A 17,964-nucleotide genomic window follows, 5' to 3' on the forward strand; every position below is an offset into this window, starting at 1 on the left:
ATGTATTTTAATTAGAGGACATTCAAGAAGTTAAACCCCCCCGAGAGAAATGGCATTTTAGTTGCAAGTAAAAAGAAGAAAGTACGTGTTAATACTCTTCACTTCTTCCTTCATCAGGTCCTGGGAATCGTCTTCTTCCTCTTCCTCATCATGTGGTGTCCCTTCTTCATCACCAACGTCACCTTCGTCCTGTGCCGCGGCTCCTGCAACGAGTCGCTGCTTCACGACCTCCTCAACGTGTTCGTGTGGGTGGGCTACATCTCGTCCGGGGTCAACCCTCTGGTCTACACCCTCTTCAACAAGACCTACAGGAGAGCGTTCTCCAGCTACATCAGGTGCCGCTACAAAGTGGGGGCCAACGCGGCCGGACAGAGTTGCAAAACCCTCCTGGTCCCCCCGCCGTGCCCGTCGCACGCCGTGACGCCACTTTTGATCAGCAGTCACGGCAAAGCAGGCATGGACCGCAATAGTAACTGTCGCAACGGAGGCAGGGGGGACAACGGGAGGCTGACGGTGGACCCCGAGGACATGACCGACGACGGGACACAAATCGGAATAGCGTCGCAGAGCCTCTCCGAGTGCCACAATGCCGGCATGCTCTCGGAAACAGAGCCGGAGACGGAGGTGGAGCAGGAGCTGTCGCTCATGAGCTACAGCCCCGCCCCCAGAGAACACACAAGCAGCGTGTGATTGCGTGGTTTTTTTTTTAGTGTTTTTGGGGGTTTGTTTCATGTCTTCTTTTTAACCTGCAGACGCTGGTCCGAGCAACGTTTCGACGAGCTGGTGCTGGGAGCCAACCGGCGTTTCGCATCGGCTGCAAGAGGGTGCTTTTATTGTGAAAGGACTGGTCACCAAAACGAAGTGCACTACACGTACACGTTAGAGGAACAGAACAGCATGATCTCCGGAGGGAGTTTCGGAGTGAAATTTTTCAGACGTGTTTGTTTTCCACGTGGTGTCCAAATGTCGGTTTTCATGAAAGCGTTTGCTAAGCCGTTGCTCAGCAGAATGTGGGGGCCTAAGGTGATCAGGGACGAAGTGGACAAGCGCTTACTCTCCTTGTTAACCTGGTATGAAGTCACGCGGCCCTCAACGCAGTCCCACTGATGCAGGTTACGGAGTCAAGCACCGACCACGCCGAGGTCACCGGGGGTCAAACTATGACGTCACGCCGCCTTCAGTCAGAATGCAGTCTGAGCTCTGGTGTTACGTGGATCCAGCCTCCACGCCAGGCAAACCAAAAATCTATTTTTGTGCCGGTCAAGCTTGACAACAACATTCATAAAAAAATACACCCGAATGAACCTTTTTCCAGCATGTATAATCAAACTGCTCAGCCGACAGGGAGTCTCTCGAGGCTGCGGTCGAACAAAAAAGTGTCGCTGAGAGGACCAAGATGAAGGAATGTACAACGACCACCGGCCTCTGGTGGACTCACAGTGCCATCTGGTGGTGGCACGACGCAGAGAGGGTGCTCCCCTCGGATCAGACGAGGGCGTTCATAGAGCTAAAAACATGGCGCAGGCCTTCAGTCCAACACAGCTGCCGGGCTCTGACCGATGCAAACACACAACCTCGAATAAGTTCAACATAAAAAGGGAGAAATCTTAAAAGTCAGAATAGGTGAAGGTGATTAAATCTGAAGTTTTAAATGTAAGGGTGCGCAAAGATGTCAACTCCTCAGACTCTTCAAAAGTTAAAGCTCCAAGATCGATCAAATCACACTTAACTCTGACACTAACATGCGTCCAACCTATAAAACAATCACAGTGTTGAGCAAGAAAAGGAAACTGATAAAGGATTCAGGGTGTTAGAGTCAAACACAGGGGAGACACCACAGGTTTCACACACTTTTCAGGTTAATTTAGAGATGTTTCAGCTATTTTGCTCTCATAAAAAACATCTTAAATACACATTTAAGCGTTTATTTCAGTCCAGACTTACTTTGTGATGTGTGCATTTCAATTAAATAGCATTAGCCACTTGAGAAAAGGCACATTAATTTAACCTTAATGGGGAATATCCCATTATTTTAAGCTCTGAACTTTAAAACTGCTTCAAAAATAAGGACACCCCAAAGCTGTCACATACGTTACGGAGCGTAGATCGCTTGATTTGCGCATTTAAACATAAAATATAAGAGAACTTGTAACACCAAAAATAAGTGTCTTAATGTCAGTAATCAGCTGGTTTCATGGTGACGTCTGTTAGTTAAGGATTGTATCCCAATCACCAATGTTGGTTTGAAAATGTTTGTATTCTGACTTTTATCTCAGAATCTATAAAAAGTCCGATAAAAAGTCTTTGAAGAGTTTTTTCCCCAAGTTGTCAGATTTTGCAGCACACATCTTCAAAATGAAACGAATGTTCTCACCCTGAAACCGAGAAAATCTCTACGTCAGCAGCGCCTACATTCACCAAACCTCCAAAGTTTATTCCATATTCCAAAGGTTTTGTGTCATACATCTTTCATAACCTGACTTATACATGATTTAATTCCCCTAAAAACACAATGAAAATGGATTTCTCTCAGGTCTGTTGAGAGTATTTTCTACAGAAGAGAATTGTGAAGGTTTTTTTTTGTTTTTTTTTTTTATCAGTATGCCCTTCAAGAAAAAAAGTCAAAATGTTGAGAATAAACTTGACATTTCAGGATTAAAGTCGACCTTCTGAGACGACATCAAACAGCGTACAAACACACTGCTGCCTCGACAAAATGCCTCGTGTAGATGAATCGGCGTCAGCAACAAAGACATTATTTGTCCTCCAGCTCTTAAACACAGTGTAGCTGTCAGTGTTCGGACCTTGTAGAGATTGTTAGACTGATTCAACAGAAGTTTCATGTTGATATCTATCAGCTGACCCTTTTAACCTGCAGTGTCTCCCCTTTAACGCACAGATGACATACGTGACAGAGTATTTACCTCATATTTTTATTTAAGGACGGGCTTCACCCTCCAAAAACACCTCAGCTGCATGATTTTCATTCTTTCTACAAGTCAGAATCCTCTAAATCAGCACAAAGGACAGACGGACGTTTACATTTAGGCCAAACCTCTGTTACATTTGTGCTCTGATGATGGTTTGTGTGATCAAACGCTCGCCCGGTATCTCTCGCCAAAATCAGCCTCCCTGATCTGCTCGCCCTCGACCCAAAGACCTGAAAACCTTTTGAGATTCCATCCGTTGCGTAAACCAGACAGAAAGTCGATCCGCTAAGAGACAGAACCCCCGACAAGTCGCTCCACCCTCACCTGATGTTCACGCTGATCTTCTCGCCCTCCCTCCTCTCTCGTCTTATCGACGTCTGACAGGCGGCGCGATTCCTCCACGCCGCGGCTCCGTCGTCTGACATATCTGCAAGAATACCACTTAAGAAAAAGGGTTAGATGATGTGAGGAGTTTAGAGGAAGCAGGTCATGGTGGCAAATTTAGATTTCTTGATGAAAACAAAAATCACCTCAAGGGTAAAAACGCTTTAACTGTTGTTAAAGGAACAGTTCACATAGAAGTGAAAATGCGGTCATCCTTTATTTACCTCCTGCCGATAAGAAGTCATGTTGCAACGTTATTTTGCTCAAATTTGGGGACTGCACAACCTCATCCGGCTTTCCTTCAGCGTGGGCGTGAAAAGATAATGACTGAATTTGTATTTTTGGATGAACTGTTCCTTTAAGTGGTTGTATTTAAAAAGAACCGCGTCCAGTAAAGTCACATTTTAAGACATCACACAAAGGGGCACTTTCAACAAGTTTACACATCAGGTTCAGTGTCTTTTTTTGGCTCTGGAGCATCCCCCCCCCCCCCAAAGAATGTATAATTAACCCTGATGATGTCATAGTGATGTCATCAGGGGATTCTCACCTTGAGTTTGAAACCTCTGAACAGATTTTATTGTTAGTTTTATCGATATCTTTGGCAGAAAGCCTCCTTTGAAACTAGAGGTCAACATTTAAGGGCGTCCTTTAAAATAATCTTTTGAGGTGCATTATGGGAATTGTAGTGTTTTGGGACTTTGACCCATACTAGAGACTAAACGTGAGGATGTCTCAACCTGTGGTGCTTCGATTTTTAATCAATCGTTTCAAGTGGATCTGGATTAGTTCCTGAACTTTATGGAAGCATGATACTACATTTGTTGAAGTGCCCCTTTAAATGTTTTCCTACCATACTAGAGACTTATAAGTCAGGATATCTCAGCTTCTTTAATTTGTCTCTTTTTACAGAAGTGCCCCTTTAAGCGCACAAAATACTGAATCACAAACAGTTTTCCTGCCAGCTCGGCTATTAGTTCATCAAAATAGATGCCACTTCCACCAATGATCAATATTTGATTTTGGTAATAATCCCTTCAGCCACCTGAGACATAATTTCACCTGAATGTACAACAGATTCTCGATCAATAATCCCTCTTCAAAGTCACAGAGCAACGGTCAGAGCCTGCGGCGGACCACTGGAATCCGGAGCCCCGAGGTCTGCAGCCACCTCTGCATACGATTAGGATGAAAACACGCGAACTGGGGCGTCGCTTCATCCTGATTCTGTGCACCTCTGTATAATCTATCCACTCTTTGTATGCTACGGACTTACACGGTGGTCACCCACACCACTCTCCTCTCCACAGGGGGGGGAAGAGGTCTTACATGAGCTAACGTTGGCAGGCCGGCTGCCGACGAACATCGTGCATGTTTTTGAAGCGATGTTCAAAAAGGTCCTCTCTGCCTCGCTCTGCTTATTTGTTCTCTCTTTTATTTTTAAACCTCAGAAGGAACGAAAGCGGTGCGGGAGGGAAGGAAGGAAGGACAGAACAAACAAAGAGCAATCAACAAAATGCACATTGCAAACAGCCTGCGGGCATTTCGGTGTTTATCGGAAATGCATAACGTATATAAGAGAGAACAAAGGAGAGGAGGGGACGCTCTGAACTCGCCTGGATGGGTCAGGTTTGATCCATCCGGGTGTGGGCAAAGCGAAGAGCCACAGCTAGGCCAGCCAACTCAGTATGTCGCAGTGTAATAACTATATGTTTCCCGTGTACCTGTGTGTGTGTGTGTGTGTGTGTGTGTGTGTGTGTGTGTGTGTGTGTGTGTATCGGGCCCGGCTCAAATTTGCTACCTGAGATTGATTCAGAAACTCTTCTGTTTCTTCATCGATCGTGTCCGGCACGACGGGTTGAAGCGGGGTCGTCCCTGTGGATGCCAATCCTGTCCGGCTCGCAGTCCAGACAGATGAAAGCAATCAGTCGTAGAGAAAGTGTCTGAACGGATCTCGGCTGATAATTTGATCCACGTCTGGTGTGTATAGAAATAGCTGGAGACGTTTATTGACAGAGTTTCTTTCTCGATGCATTTCAGGAAGCCTGATTTGGGCTTTTTGTCTCCCTATAGGACTGTTTCTGCTGGCAGGCAACACATATTTATCCAACTGAAGAACACTTTGTAGTGCATTTGAAAATAGCTTCACGGTCAAACAATCTGCGCTTTTATGAAAATTTAAAGGAGAAATCGACCCAAAAATGGAGCGAGCAGGTGGTGATGTGCATTTTGTGCTCTCTCAGTGAGGATAACTTTCTTTTTTTAACTCACATGAAGCTAAATTACACATAAAAGGGATGTTTTGACATTGTGGGTAGGATTTCAACAAGCAATCATTTTCTTGATCTGTTCTGGTGATTGTTTTCTCGATTAATTGATTAATCGTTAGAGATCCCTGAAAAAGGTTTTGTTAGTCCAAAATCCAAAAATATTCAGTTTAATATGATATAAAGCAGAGAAAAGCCACAAAATATTCATATTTTCTGTCATTTTTACATGAAAAATGATTAACAATTATTAGGTTATCAAAATCAATTTAGCTCTAGTTGTAGGAATTGTGTTCATTCACTTTCTTGCAGGAGTTAGACGAGAAGAGACGATACGACTCTCATGTTTGTCTGTTCCCACTACGAAGTTTTAATCAACAGGCAGTTAGCCTAGCTTAGCATAAGCATGAAAGCGAGGGAAAATAGCTAGCTTGGCTCTGACCAAAAACTATAACTCACAAATTAACATATTATATTTAATTTGTTTCATCTGCACAAAAGTCAACAAATTTTTACACTTTAGTTTTTGTATGAATTTATAATCAATGTATAACCTGTTAATTTGTGAGTGTTGGAGGTGCTGCTGGGTAGATAATTTGTATCGACGGTCAGAGCCAGGCTAACTGTCTCCCCCTGCTCTCTGTCTCTATGCTAAGCTATGCTAACTGACTGCTGATGTTTACAGCAATATCACTTTCATGATCAAACTCTCAGCAAAAAAACTGTTAAAAGTATTTCCCGACGTGCTAAACTATTCCTTATTACAGAAGTACGTAGCACTGAACAAAGAATCAGAGGGTTGATTTCTCCTTTTAATTTTCAGAGATCCAGAAGTTTAAATCAATCACAAGATCACACAGCATCTGAAAGTTTCAAATCTAAATGTTAAAGTAAAAGTAAGCAAACGTTTTTCAGACCAAATGGTGAAATCTGAACACACTTTTGTCCGAACCGTCTTCTAAACTAGCTCCCGAACACGTCACTCTGTCAGTAGACGTCTCTGAGAAGTAGCCAGAGCTGCAGGTTATCCAAGAGTTCGGCAAACCCAACTTCTTCAATGCACCTTCCCCTCCCCCGCGCCCTGCGTTATTGGAGCTGAGGTGTCAGCACCCTGTGAAGCAGATCGGTTGTCTGGTTTGTCTCGCTCTTGTATGATCCGGCGCTCGTGAGTTTGCTCTCTTTTTATGTGTTGGACCTTCTTCTGTTACGCAGTTGCTGTTTTTTTTTTATACCATTTTAATTGTGAATGTTTGTCTACGATGCATCTTCTTAAGTTTATACAGCGATTACGCCATCATCCACACAATGTATATTTTCTTTTTTTTTTCTGTGTGATGCTGCTATTTATTTATTAAAATATTATTCTGATGTGTGGACAATTGTCTTATTTCTACAGCAACAACATGGTTAAGAACTGGTTCTGAAACATCCATTATCTGAAACTGCTTGTCCTTTTCAGGGTCGTGGTGGCGCTGGAGCCGATCCAGCTGACACTGAGCCGCAAAACCATTCACACCTACAGACAATTAAGAGTACCTGGAGAAAACCCACAAACACACTCCACACAGAAAAGCTCTGAGCCCAGATCCCTTTTCACTGTGGGGCAAAAGCGCTCAACATCGTGCCGACATGAGAATCTTTTGATTCTATATGAGCTACATAAGCAAACAAGACCATCAACGAGGAGATTTGCTGTCCTTACCGTCTGCCTCGGGGCTGGATTCCAACTCGTCTGGGTTGGTTAAGACATAAAATTCAAATAGCTTTTTTATGGTGAATTGCTGAAGATGAACAGAGAAGCCTCACAGCCTGAGGAAATGATTATTAATCATTAATATTAATCTAACATCACCACAGGTAGATAAATTGCCTCAATTGCTATGCATCCTGCACACCGCTGTGCTTGAATAGGAAAAATGGTGTTTGTGTCCTTGTTTCCTAAAAGAGTGTTTTTCCTAAACCTGACTGAACTGTGAATGTACAGCAGAGGTTGAATACACCTGACTGTAGATTTTGCAATCATGCTTTAGAAGTGGTGGTAAATATTGTTTTGTGAGTCACTGGCAAGATATTGTGGTCTTCATATCGCATTCGTCCACAAGAGTCGTTTAGTTTATGACAGTTATTATCGAGAGGTACAGGGAAAAGAACGGAACTGAGCATTTCTAACTGCACTCGCTAATCGACTCACCAGGGCTTCTCCACAACGAGCAAGCTGCTGGAGCTGCTTCAATAGAAATCCGGCAAAGCTAGCAGATATTTGAGGCCTTGAACTATTGTTATCATGCGACCTTTTCTGAGGTTGCTAAAACTACGTAAGCTAGCGATCTGCAAACTTGTGTTAGACGGTCTAACGTGTGTTAGACCATGGATTAAATTTTCACCGGAATATCCCTTTAAGTTGCAGTTTTGGCACTTCAAGTTAGAAAGTTTGGGCTACAAACCTGGTGCAGTATCAATCCTCCAACCCTCCTGATAAAAGTCACTTCACTGCTTGGCTTCCACACCTCTCTCTGATGATTAACAGCTACAAACCTAGCGGTGTAATTTGGGGGATGTGATAATAACAGTATAGGTCGCAGCCCCCCTGCTCTGGCTTGCTGCCCTGCCCGCTCAACCACCGTGTTATTTCCTGCCGCAAACATTTTGCCGATCAGCGGGAGCTTTTATCCAAAGTGCTTCACAACGGCGTGAAAGAAGAGCCAAACTGGGAGCTCGTTAAGTCGTCAGCCTGGGCTGTGTTTCAGTGTCACGCCTGAACCGTCGAGCCACGCAGGAAGCCCTCGGAGTGAGCTGTGAATTACTTTATGTATGTGCTAAAGTGTAGAGTTCCCAAACAAAGAGTACAGGCTAGTAAACATGAAAGGTGTGGTTATGTTACATTAAAGTCTACATTACATTGTACGAGAGTTTCAGAGGACTCGATTTGGCAAAAGAGGCAAAAAAAAAAATAGCTTAATCGTTAAAGTTTAATCGCACAAAAGGACCATAAAATAAATGAGTGCAGGGTTGTAAATGGCCTGTGATCACCTCGACAGGTGCTGAGTCTTTTTTACAAGATACACTTCATTAATGTTTAAAGAGGTTCAGATCCACGTCCAGATGTTCAACGCTGATTGACGTCATGTAAGCGAGATGGCGTGATGATTAAAAGTTCTGCTGTTGCAGTTTTGGTTGTGTGTTGTTTGCACCAAAAACTATATTCCTAAACAAGCCACAGACACCTGAAGCAAACTCTCTGCTGCTCTTCCAATGAACAGATCGATAAAGGTCATAAATCACCAACTGAATCTTCAAAAAGCAGAGATCCTGTGCTGCACAGCCTCTGATCAGGTGTGATTATCTCTTACAGCCACCAGATGGCACCACGTTAACCACAGCATCGACCCCAGGAAGTCAACTACAGATCTTATTTTAGGTTTTCTATGAAAAACACTCAGTTAAAGTAACCCACACCAACAATAAGCCTACATATCTGCTATAATATGTATTTAATAGATGTTCCTGAGTATCAAAAGTAAATGATACACAAATTTACATGCATGCACAGTATATTTTGTGCACTTCATTAGCTACATTTTCTTTTCTGATTGACTCCAGTTGCTGGTAAAATAAAAGTGTTTGAGAATTTGTGTCCTGATGTGTCTGACGCAGCGATCTGCAAAGTAACTAGTGATTAAAGAAATCAGATGAATGGAGAGAGAGTAGGAAGTACAGTACTTGCCTCCAAAATGTATTGTAGTAAAAGTAGAGTAACCCAGTTTCATACGTTTTTTTAATAACAACTCTTAAATTGTGAGATACTGACATTTTATTCTGCCTTTTCTTTTCTACTGTCCGCGTCTACGTCACGTGACTGTTAAGTTTGTGTCTGTGAAACATTTTAAGCTTTTTTATAGTATTTTTAGCAATTAAAAAAGTAATAATAATTTCCTTGATATTTATTTAGTTAGTTTCTTAGATATTAGGCTACAAAGATTATTCCATTTTTACCACAAAGTAGCTCAAACGCAACATTTGCTGTTGTTGCTCTGGTGGCTGCTGCACGTTTGGATCACTCCCTCTGTGTTGTGTGGTTTATCTGAGCTGTTGTGTTATTTGTGTTAAGATATCTACATGTTTGGTGGTAAAAAATTAAGACTTTAGAGCTCAAATTGGCTTCAAAGTATGGCATAAGTAAATATCTCACTATTTTAGAGCCATTATTGTGAAATTTGAAGCCCATGCATGCCCTCAGGACCAAAGTAGTGTATATTTTAGAGAAAGCAAGAAATGGAAACGCTCAATTAAACTACAAATGTAAAACTGCAATTGTATCACCACCACGGACAGCGTCAGTATGACTTTGTCTGCGGTGGCCTTTAAATCAGCACCATGGACAGAGACAGAGCTGGAGGAGCGGTAGGAGGAGGAGGAGGAGGAGGAGGAGGAGGAGGAGGAGGAGGCGCTGACAAGAGGCAACAGCGCCGCTGAGTGGTGGAGCTGCAGAATAGCAACTCATAGCAGCTGCACTGCACTATATATTCATCTTTTTTAAAAGAAAAAGGTGCAGTTTGAGTTATTTTCCAGCATTTTCACAGACCTACAAGTTGTTGACATGCAGGTAGGGTTGATAAATTGCTCAGGGTTAGGATAATAGGTGTGAAAGGTGATTCTTAGAATAACTGACAAGCTAAAAACAGTTTTTTTCCTCATAATAAACATAAAATAAAAAGGCTAGAATTGTCTTGTTGTTTGTTTGAACGTGTGGTTTGGATTGTGGAAAGCACACCCACCATCATTAATGCACATTCTTGCAATATATCTTTCCCAATGCAATATAATTTCGATTATTTCTGGTATTTTTTGACATTTCTTTACACACATACTCCCATGAGATGGTCTTAAAATGCACGTCGAGTGCATCCTCACAATCCCATGATGTTTTAATTAAATATGCACCAGCTTCCAGCCTTTATACAGGAGAAAGCCTCGTTTTAAATCAATTATATGTGTCTATTTACCATGTAATCATATAGGTGGAATGCAGCCAGTGTAATTATCTGGTTAAGCTGTAATAAATAAAACGTCTGCTGATTATGGTTTTTTTTTTTTTCGCCTCCCGGTTCATTAATTAAACGGAGATGAGGCTCCACATGTGAGCGACATGTTCCCGGAGGCCTGCAGCGGCTCCTCTGCCCGCTCAGCCCGCTCGGCTCAGCCACGCCGCCGCTCGTTGGAGTGGGTGGTGGTCTCGGCTGTCACCGGCAAACTTCGGGGAGCTTCGGGTGCGCATGCGCCGTTGCGCCGATTTGCTGCATCTCGCTTGTTCTGCATCAAGCTAGCGGGAGGCACCAGGAAACTACGAGCAGTGAAGGAATTTAACGTTCAATATAAAGTAAATTTAAACTCTTGGTGCTTTATTGTACAATTTAGTTTAATTTTAATGTACTCAATGATGATAATGTGATTATTAGAGACGTTTAACTGTCGCAATATAGCATTTTTAGCCCTACGTTGATGGGCTAATCCTGTTCACCACTGCTTGACATTATGCTAAAAAAGAAAACAAACAAACAAAAAAACAACACAAATTTACCAGCAAAAAGTGACAAATTATGTAAAATACAAGGTTAAAAAAATGAATAGAACAGGAGCTGGTTAAAACTTGATCTCTATGACGTTTGTGTGAACTAAATAAACAGTTAAAGTTGAGTAAATGGACACTTTCAGGATAATTTATAAAAAAACAATCAAAAAAGATATCCTCAAAAATGATCATAAAGATAAATTAACATTATAACCTTCACAAAGTTCTGTTAAACTGTAGTATTTTCACCTATTGGTACTGAAAAAAAATTAAAATACAGACTTAAAAACCCAAAAATAGCTTAAATAGTAAAGGGGGCAGCATATTGCTATAGCAACCACCAACTGTAGCTGCCGTTAACCAGTTAGCTCAGTTAGCCATACTGCTAGCATTTCGAGCTGAGTTAAATGTTGGTTTCTTACACTGGTGGTCGGGGCTAGCTCTTCATGCTAACTTCAATATTTATCATTTAACACAAGACATACATGTCATATCTTTATTTCATATTCTGTTCATAATATTATTTAATTTTTGAATGCACCTTTAATGCCAGTATGTATCTCAATTAGTGCGAGTTCCTTTGAACAAAAGCATCTGATAAATATGTAAAAATTAAGTGTGGCCGCACAAACCAAGTGACAAAATCTACAGCAAGAACACAATGTGAAGAAATATTCATAAATGTGCAAACAATGGGAAAAGCTAACTTATACACAAGCTATTTTATTGATTTATTTAAGTGTTGCAAAACAAGCCAATAGACGGATTCAATTTAAAACCAATAGTGACCTTTATTCTTGAAGCACTAACCGGAAGTGTTGTTTCTTTACGACAGGCAGCAGCTTGACGGCCGTCGGGTCGACGGACGCTGCCTTGGAAACGACATGAATCCAGTCCACGCAGCTGGGCTGTGAGCGGGGACCCAGATTTCCTCACTTCAAAGGCTTCTCTCCTCCTCCTCCTCTTCCTCTTCCTCCTCCACCACCACCTCGTCCTCTCCATCCATCCATCCATCCATCGAGCTGCGAACATGGAGGACCAGGAATGAAATGCGGAGCAGGAGCGAGGGAGCCATTTAAATAAAAGAGACGAAGAAGAAGAAGAGGGAGCAGGTGACGGCAGGTAAATGTGCCCGGATTTTAAATCGGCTTTCGCATGTGACAGGGACGGTTGTGGACACATGCCTCCTGTGGGTAACAAGGAGGTGGAGGTGGTGGTTGGTGGGGGTGCGTTTGTTATTGTTGTTGCACCGCACACACACGCAGAAAAAAAACACACACACACAATGCACCCGCACAGATGCATCGCGGTTTGCATGCTTATTAAATTAGAGCTTATTCATCTGCAGGCTTTTTTTTCCCTCCTCCATTCCATTTTTTTCTCCCTCTGAAATCGTGACCGCGCGTCGTTCTCTCCAGCTCGCGGTCAGGTGTGTCCCCCCCCCCCACTACCCCGACAAAATGTCACCGGTCGGTCGGTGGGGTGGATGTGTCACAGGATTTGGCTCGTGGCTGCACGTCGACTGGAAAAAGCGAGCGGTGGGGTTTATAGAGGAGGCGTGCACAGGATTAGTGTGTGCCAGAGGAGGGGGGGGGGGGGCACAGTCTGTCTGTCGGTATGCTGCTTAAATTGCATGTTTTTTAGATGGAGTTCTGTATGGAGATGACAGAATGAATGGGTTTAACGTGCCTCTACCTGCAGCACATACGTCCAAACCCATTCTGTGTTGAAACTGAAGTAGATATCTCTATTCAGAGTATGTGGATCTATTCTGACATGTATGTTAAATGTGTTATTTTTGGACATCAGGCCTTCTGAACCCTGGTCTTGTGAGCATGTTTTGGGTTTTTGTGGCTCCTGTTGCTTTACCTCTGCTAGTTTATTCTGTGCATGTCCACAGCTTGCGTAGAAATAAAAAAGGCCTCTGCATGCAGGTAACACCAGCCACCAGGTGGAGGATTTGTGTGGATTACAATGACAGCATGATGATTTAACAAGAGGCGATTAAAGTAGACAGAGAGGAGGGAAATCAAGCAGTTGTGTGTTGAATTACGAGAGACGTGCAGAGAAATAGTCAGATGTTGCAGGAGGGAGTCGTCATCGATACAGGAATGTAAATCTGCAGCATGTATTTAATGACCTGATCATTTAGACTGGACCCTAAGTGATTAATCGACGAGTCCAGCACCACCCAAAGTGGGGCAAAAGTTGGCCTGCCATTAGATTTGTAGGCCATGATGTCTCTGCAGCACTACTATACTCCTCTATGAAGCTGTTTCCACCTCCTACGATTTGAATGTATTGATTAATCGTGCAGCTCTCATATGAATAGCTGTTTTAATTGCTGTGAGGTGAAAATGCGCCTTTGAATATGTAAAACAGCTTCTTCTTAATTATTTTCCGTAATTATGTGAGCAGCAGGCTGAGTGACACTTTGTGCAGGAAGCCAGCTAATTAAGAGAGCTTGGGATCATAGGAACATTTAGCTAGTGTCAGTTTTGGTCCTCCCAGGAAAATATTTAGACACCTCTAGATTAGTTGGTGAAAAAGAAAAACAGTCCCCAACCATTCTGATAGTACGTATGACCAAAAACCTCCCAAATAAAGATTGTAATGGACATTTTTCCTTCACTATTTTCAGATATTTGTGGACCAAACAGTTAATTGAATACTCCAAACTATCATGATTAATCGGATATGATTGTTAATGTCAGCTAGTGTTTTATTTTGAAACCTCCATCCATCAGTCTGAAGCCTGCATGTGCAGAAGGGTTATTTGGAAGAAGTTGCATCCTTGGCATCCTTCCTATTTATATATCGTTGTATTTAAACTTAAAATATGGAAATCACAACCTTTGTTCTCTGGACAGTTTGTGATCTGTTGTCCACAAAGTCTGAACTGAATTTGGAAAGAAATCTTTTGGGTTTAACTTGAAGATATTAAATGGCTAAATCCATTAAATCCACTTTATATGTCTATATCTAGAGCTGCAACAAGTAATTGATCAGCTGTCGACTATGAAGTTCATCAGAACTATTTTGAAAATCAGTAAATCATTAAAAAAGGTAAATATTCTCTGATTCCAGCTTCTTAAATGTGAATAGTTTTTGGTTTCCTTCCTCGTCTGTGACAGTAAACTGAATAAAACAAGACGTATGAGGTCGTCATCTCGGGCTGATTGACATTTTTCACAGTTTTCTGACAGTTTTCTGACATTTTATAGTTATAATTAATCAACAATGGGGAATAATCACTAGTTGCATCTCTGACTCAAAGTTCTGAATAAATGCTTGTGACAAAAAAAAGATTCCAGATAAACTGTTTTCAACATTTTGATGAAAGCCAGAGGAATTACTTCAGCTTTGTGGTTTAAAACCTGAGCTCTATCGTTTGTCAAATACTGTCAGGGAAAAGTTGGTGTAATCCCCCTTTTTATTGGCAATTAAACTGTCCTGCAGAAGTGCCCTCGAGCAAGACACTGACTCTCTCCGTGCTCTTATTCCTACTCTTTTTGACCTCTGATCGCAGTTTTCTCTGTCTGTTTCAGCTTTTAGACCAATAATCTGCTTTCAGAGCCAGTTATGGATTTATCTTTTTAATTACACGGAAGAATTCTGTTTTATATTTTTAATGTTACCACTGTAACTTGAACACAGAAGCCACAAAGTGAACCAGACTCAACACTAATATTATAAGTGGATGTGCTGGATGGTAAATTGTGAGCGCCGAGCCAATTACAACTGCTTTAATCCAACATTTATTCTGTCATTAACAAACATACTGAGGCCACTTCTGTCAACAACAACTGAGTCCTTTCAGGTCTAGACTCCAGCCTGGGTGAGCAGTGATTAGATAATAGGTTTCCTTTGTGTGTGTGTGTGTGTGTGTGTGTGTGTGTGTGTGTGTGTGTGTGTGTCGCTGCTGTACAGTACAGACTTGTATTCATAAGAGACAGTGCTCAGACAAGCTTGCGCTGATTCCTTACATAAGCGAATCGTCGCGGAAGGAAGTAAAAGAAGGTTGAGCGCTAAATAAGCATAAAGGCTAGAACGGGGACACACAGATGCATAACTACACACACAGTAACACAAACACACACACACACAGTAACTTTACTTAACCGAGGGTGAAGTGGAGACAAAGGAGGGTGATGCTGTGCTGGTTGACAGAAGAATGTTTTCTGCTGAGGGCACAAAGGGGCATTTTTCTGGCGTTTCAAGCTCTTTGAGATGCAGCCTTCTCTTTCTTTACCCCCGAAGGAATTTCTAGTTTGTTTGTGTTTTCACTTCTTTTTTTTTTTTTTTGTTCTGCCCTATCCTCAACCTTCCACACAGTACATCACTACTGTACTCTTGAAGGGTAAATATGCAGAAAGGAGGATGGGTTTTTTTGTCAGCTTTAGTTAGTTTGTTCCAAATGAGAACTGAAACTTTAGATATTAAGGGAAATAATGTTTATCCACCGACTGATACCACTCTCTGTTTCTACAATGAATATAAAGCTACAGGTAGCAAGTGAGTAGCCTAACAAACACATCTTGTTGTTTTATACTTCTGTTTTTATGCAGATTAAACAAACAAGACCTAGGTTAATGAATGTAGTGGAGCTGACCAAGCTAAAGGTTTCCAATGATTTACAGTCTTTATGCTAGGCTAAGCTAATCACCTGCTGGCCTTAGCTTCAAATTTAGCATACAGAAATCAGAGTGGTATCTATCCTTGAAGCTATTTATCTTATATCTTGGAACATCCAGCTATTCCTTTAAAAGATTAAACATTAACTTTTTGAAATGTCAAAAACAGAGTTGTAACGTCCAGTTAGCTAATCGAAATAATAATAAGTTGCAGCTCTAATAGCCTAAATATGAAGCTACAGCTAGCCGTTGATTAGCTTAGCAAAACAACAGGTAACTCCCTGTAATTGTAACTTGTCTTGTATGATCTCTTGTTTATTGTGAGATTAAATAAAAGTTAACTATTAGTGTGATTAGCTGGAGCTAGACAGACCAGCGGGCTTCCCCTCCTTTCAATGTTCAAGCTAGACTAAGCTAGCCGCCATTAGCTTATTGTTCATATTTTTGTGTCTAACTCTCAATGACAATGTGGGAAAAAGTAAATTTATTTTCTGACATGTCCAGCTATTCCTTTAAATGATCTGACATTTATTATGTGAAATGTCTTAAACATTGCCAAATCATCATTGTGCTGCCTGTTAGCAGAGTTAGCATAACATCTTAACGTTACTAAAAACCCAAGTTATCAATTTACAGTGATATAAAATGTGGTGTAGAGTTTTTTGCTTAATAAATCACAAGCCATTGAGTCACATTAATTAACCGGTGCTCTAGTAAAGGATTAATATTTCTGCTAGCAGTTTTATAGCAACTTCTTTGTACTTGATAGATGTAGCAGTATTGTAGAGGAATCTGCTCTGGTCTTATTATATGCTGACTGATATCTTCCCTTCGGTTTTCCGAATAATGACTTTGAACATTGGTGCCATAAGAGCACTCTCTGTATGTTATATACCAGGATAACACATCCTTTACTTCAGTATCAAACACACCAGAACTCTTTGGTCTTTCTCCCTCACGTCTCTCTGTTTCTTTTCATTTCTAAGTCTTTCTGATGTGAACTTTGTTTTGAAGCTCTCATCATTCTTTCCTCTGGTGGAAACACAACTTATTGCCTTTGTGCAGCACTCATGAGCTCAGGATAAAGTGGAGATTGCTGGAATATCAGGTTAACAGCTGATTTAATCCTTGCACTTGAGGTTTAGGCTGTTAGAGTCTGTTCTCATTTGGTTATATCCTCCGTCCTGAGTGATCCGATCACAAGTAGACAGCTTTAAGCTAGTCACTTCATACCTGGCACATGTCTCCAATCTCACTTCCCTGCTCACTATGCAAATATACACCTACACTCCTGCAACAAACCGATATGAAAGATATGTTTTCATGTGTAACGTTTGCTGAATTACCAAGAAGGCCCAAACAGTTAATATGTTGTATACAGTGTTTCACGAGATTTGTACAGTTTCACATAATGCAGTAATTCTCAGAATTAAGTGTTTTTTTTAAGGGAGTCTGGTACTTTCTCCAGGGGTGATGTAAAAGTACACTTTATTAGTTACTGTTTACTGTATTTGTACAAATTTGACATGTTTACAGCAAATGTAGCCTTGAATACATTTAGTGTGAATGATGAAATCAGTTGAAACAGTTCTTAAACAGCTTCCAGGAGACACGAAGTAGACAGGCTGGTTCATTAATACCTCAACAAACTGACACTTTTTTACATGGGAAGAAATAACTTCATGCGTTGCATTTAAAGCCGAATCTACAAGAAGGCTCAACAGATTTAGAATTTGTCATAGCCATCAGCTGTAGTCGTTGGTTAAGTTTCTCCTCATGCAACAACTTTAAATCGCTCAATTTGTAAGGGAGCCTTGGGACGTTGTGCTTACTTCCTCCCATCGTTGATGCTTCTTCATGTTTCAGAGAGGCTGACAGCTGAGCCAGCTGTTCTTCAGTGTAGCCCAGGACACATGTGCGTACATGCTGCTGAAAGACTGTGGTCACATGTGGACCAGACCCCCTCTGGATGTGGTCTGAGCAGTAAGACCTCATCCTCAAAGCATCTCAGGGGGGTCAGAGCTGTCCACTTGTGATCAGACCGCTCAGGATGGACAGCGATACCACATGTGAACAGCTGCTTTAATCCACATAAAATGTCGGCTGTATAATTACAAAAAAAAAAAAAAAAAGAAATATGGAAGTCAGCCAAACTGAACACACGCTTCCATCTTGAAATG

The 17,964-nt window shown here is 41.6% G+C and overlaps 2 protein-coding genes across 4 annotated transcripts in view; both read left to right on the top strand.

The window, feature by feature from the left end:
• htr2cl1 (5-hydroxytryptamine (serotonin) receptor 2C, G protein-coupled-like 1) overlaps window positions 1-6,902 on the top strand; it is a 129,280-nt gene extending 122,378 nt beyond the window's left edge. For both annotated transcript variants that reach the window (XM_037113298.1, XM_037113299.1), the window contains one exon: window positions 118-6,902. In XM_037113298.1, the coding sequence (XP_036969193.1) occupies window positions 118-690 (573 nt within the window). In that variant the 3' untranslated portion in view covers window positions 691-6,902. The remainder of the gene's footprint in view (window positions 1-117) is intronic.
• Window positions 6,903-10,832: 3,930 nt separating this feature from the next.
• The window catches only part of zgc:109889 (uncharacterized protein LOC553542 homolog), a 40,814-nt gene continuing 33,682 nt past the window's right edge, over window positions 10,833-17,964 (top strand). For both annotated transcript variants that reach the window (XM_037112936.1, XM_037112937.1), the window contains exons 1-2: window positions 10,833-10,958; window positions 11,986-12,272. The gene's annotated coding sequence lies outside the window, so the exon portion shown is untranslated. The remainder of the gene's footprint in view (window positions 10,959-11,985; window positions 12,273-17,964) is intronic.

Source organism: Acanthopagrus latus, chromosome 10 (genome assembly GCF_904848185.1).
Source record: "Acanthopagrus latus isolate v.2019 chromosome 10, fAcaLat1.1, whole genome shotgun sequence".
Lineage (NCBI taxonomy): Eukaryota > Metazoa > Chordata > Actinopteri > Spariformes > Sparidae > Acanthopagrus > Acanthopagrus latus.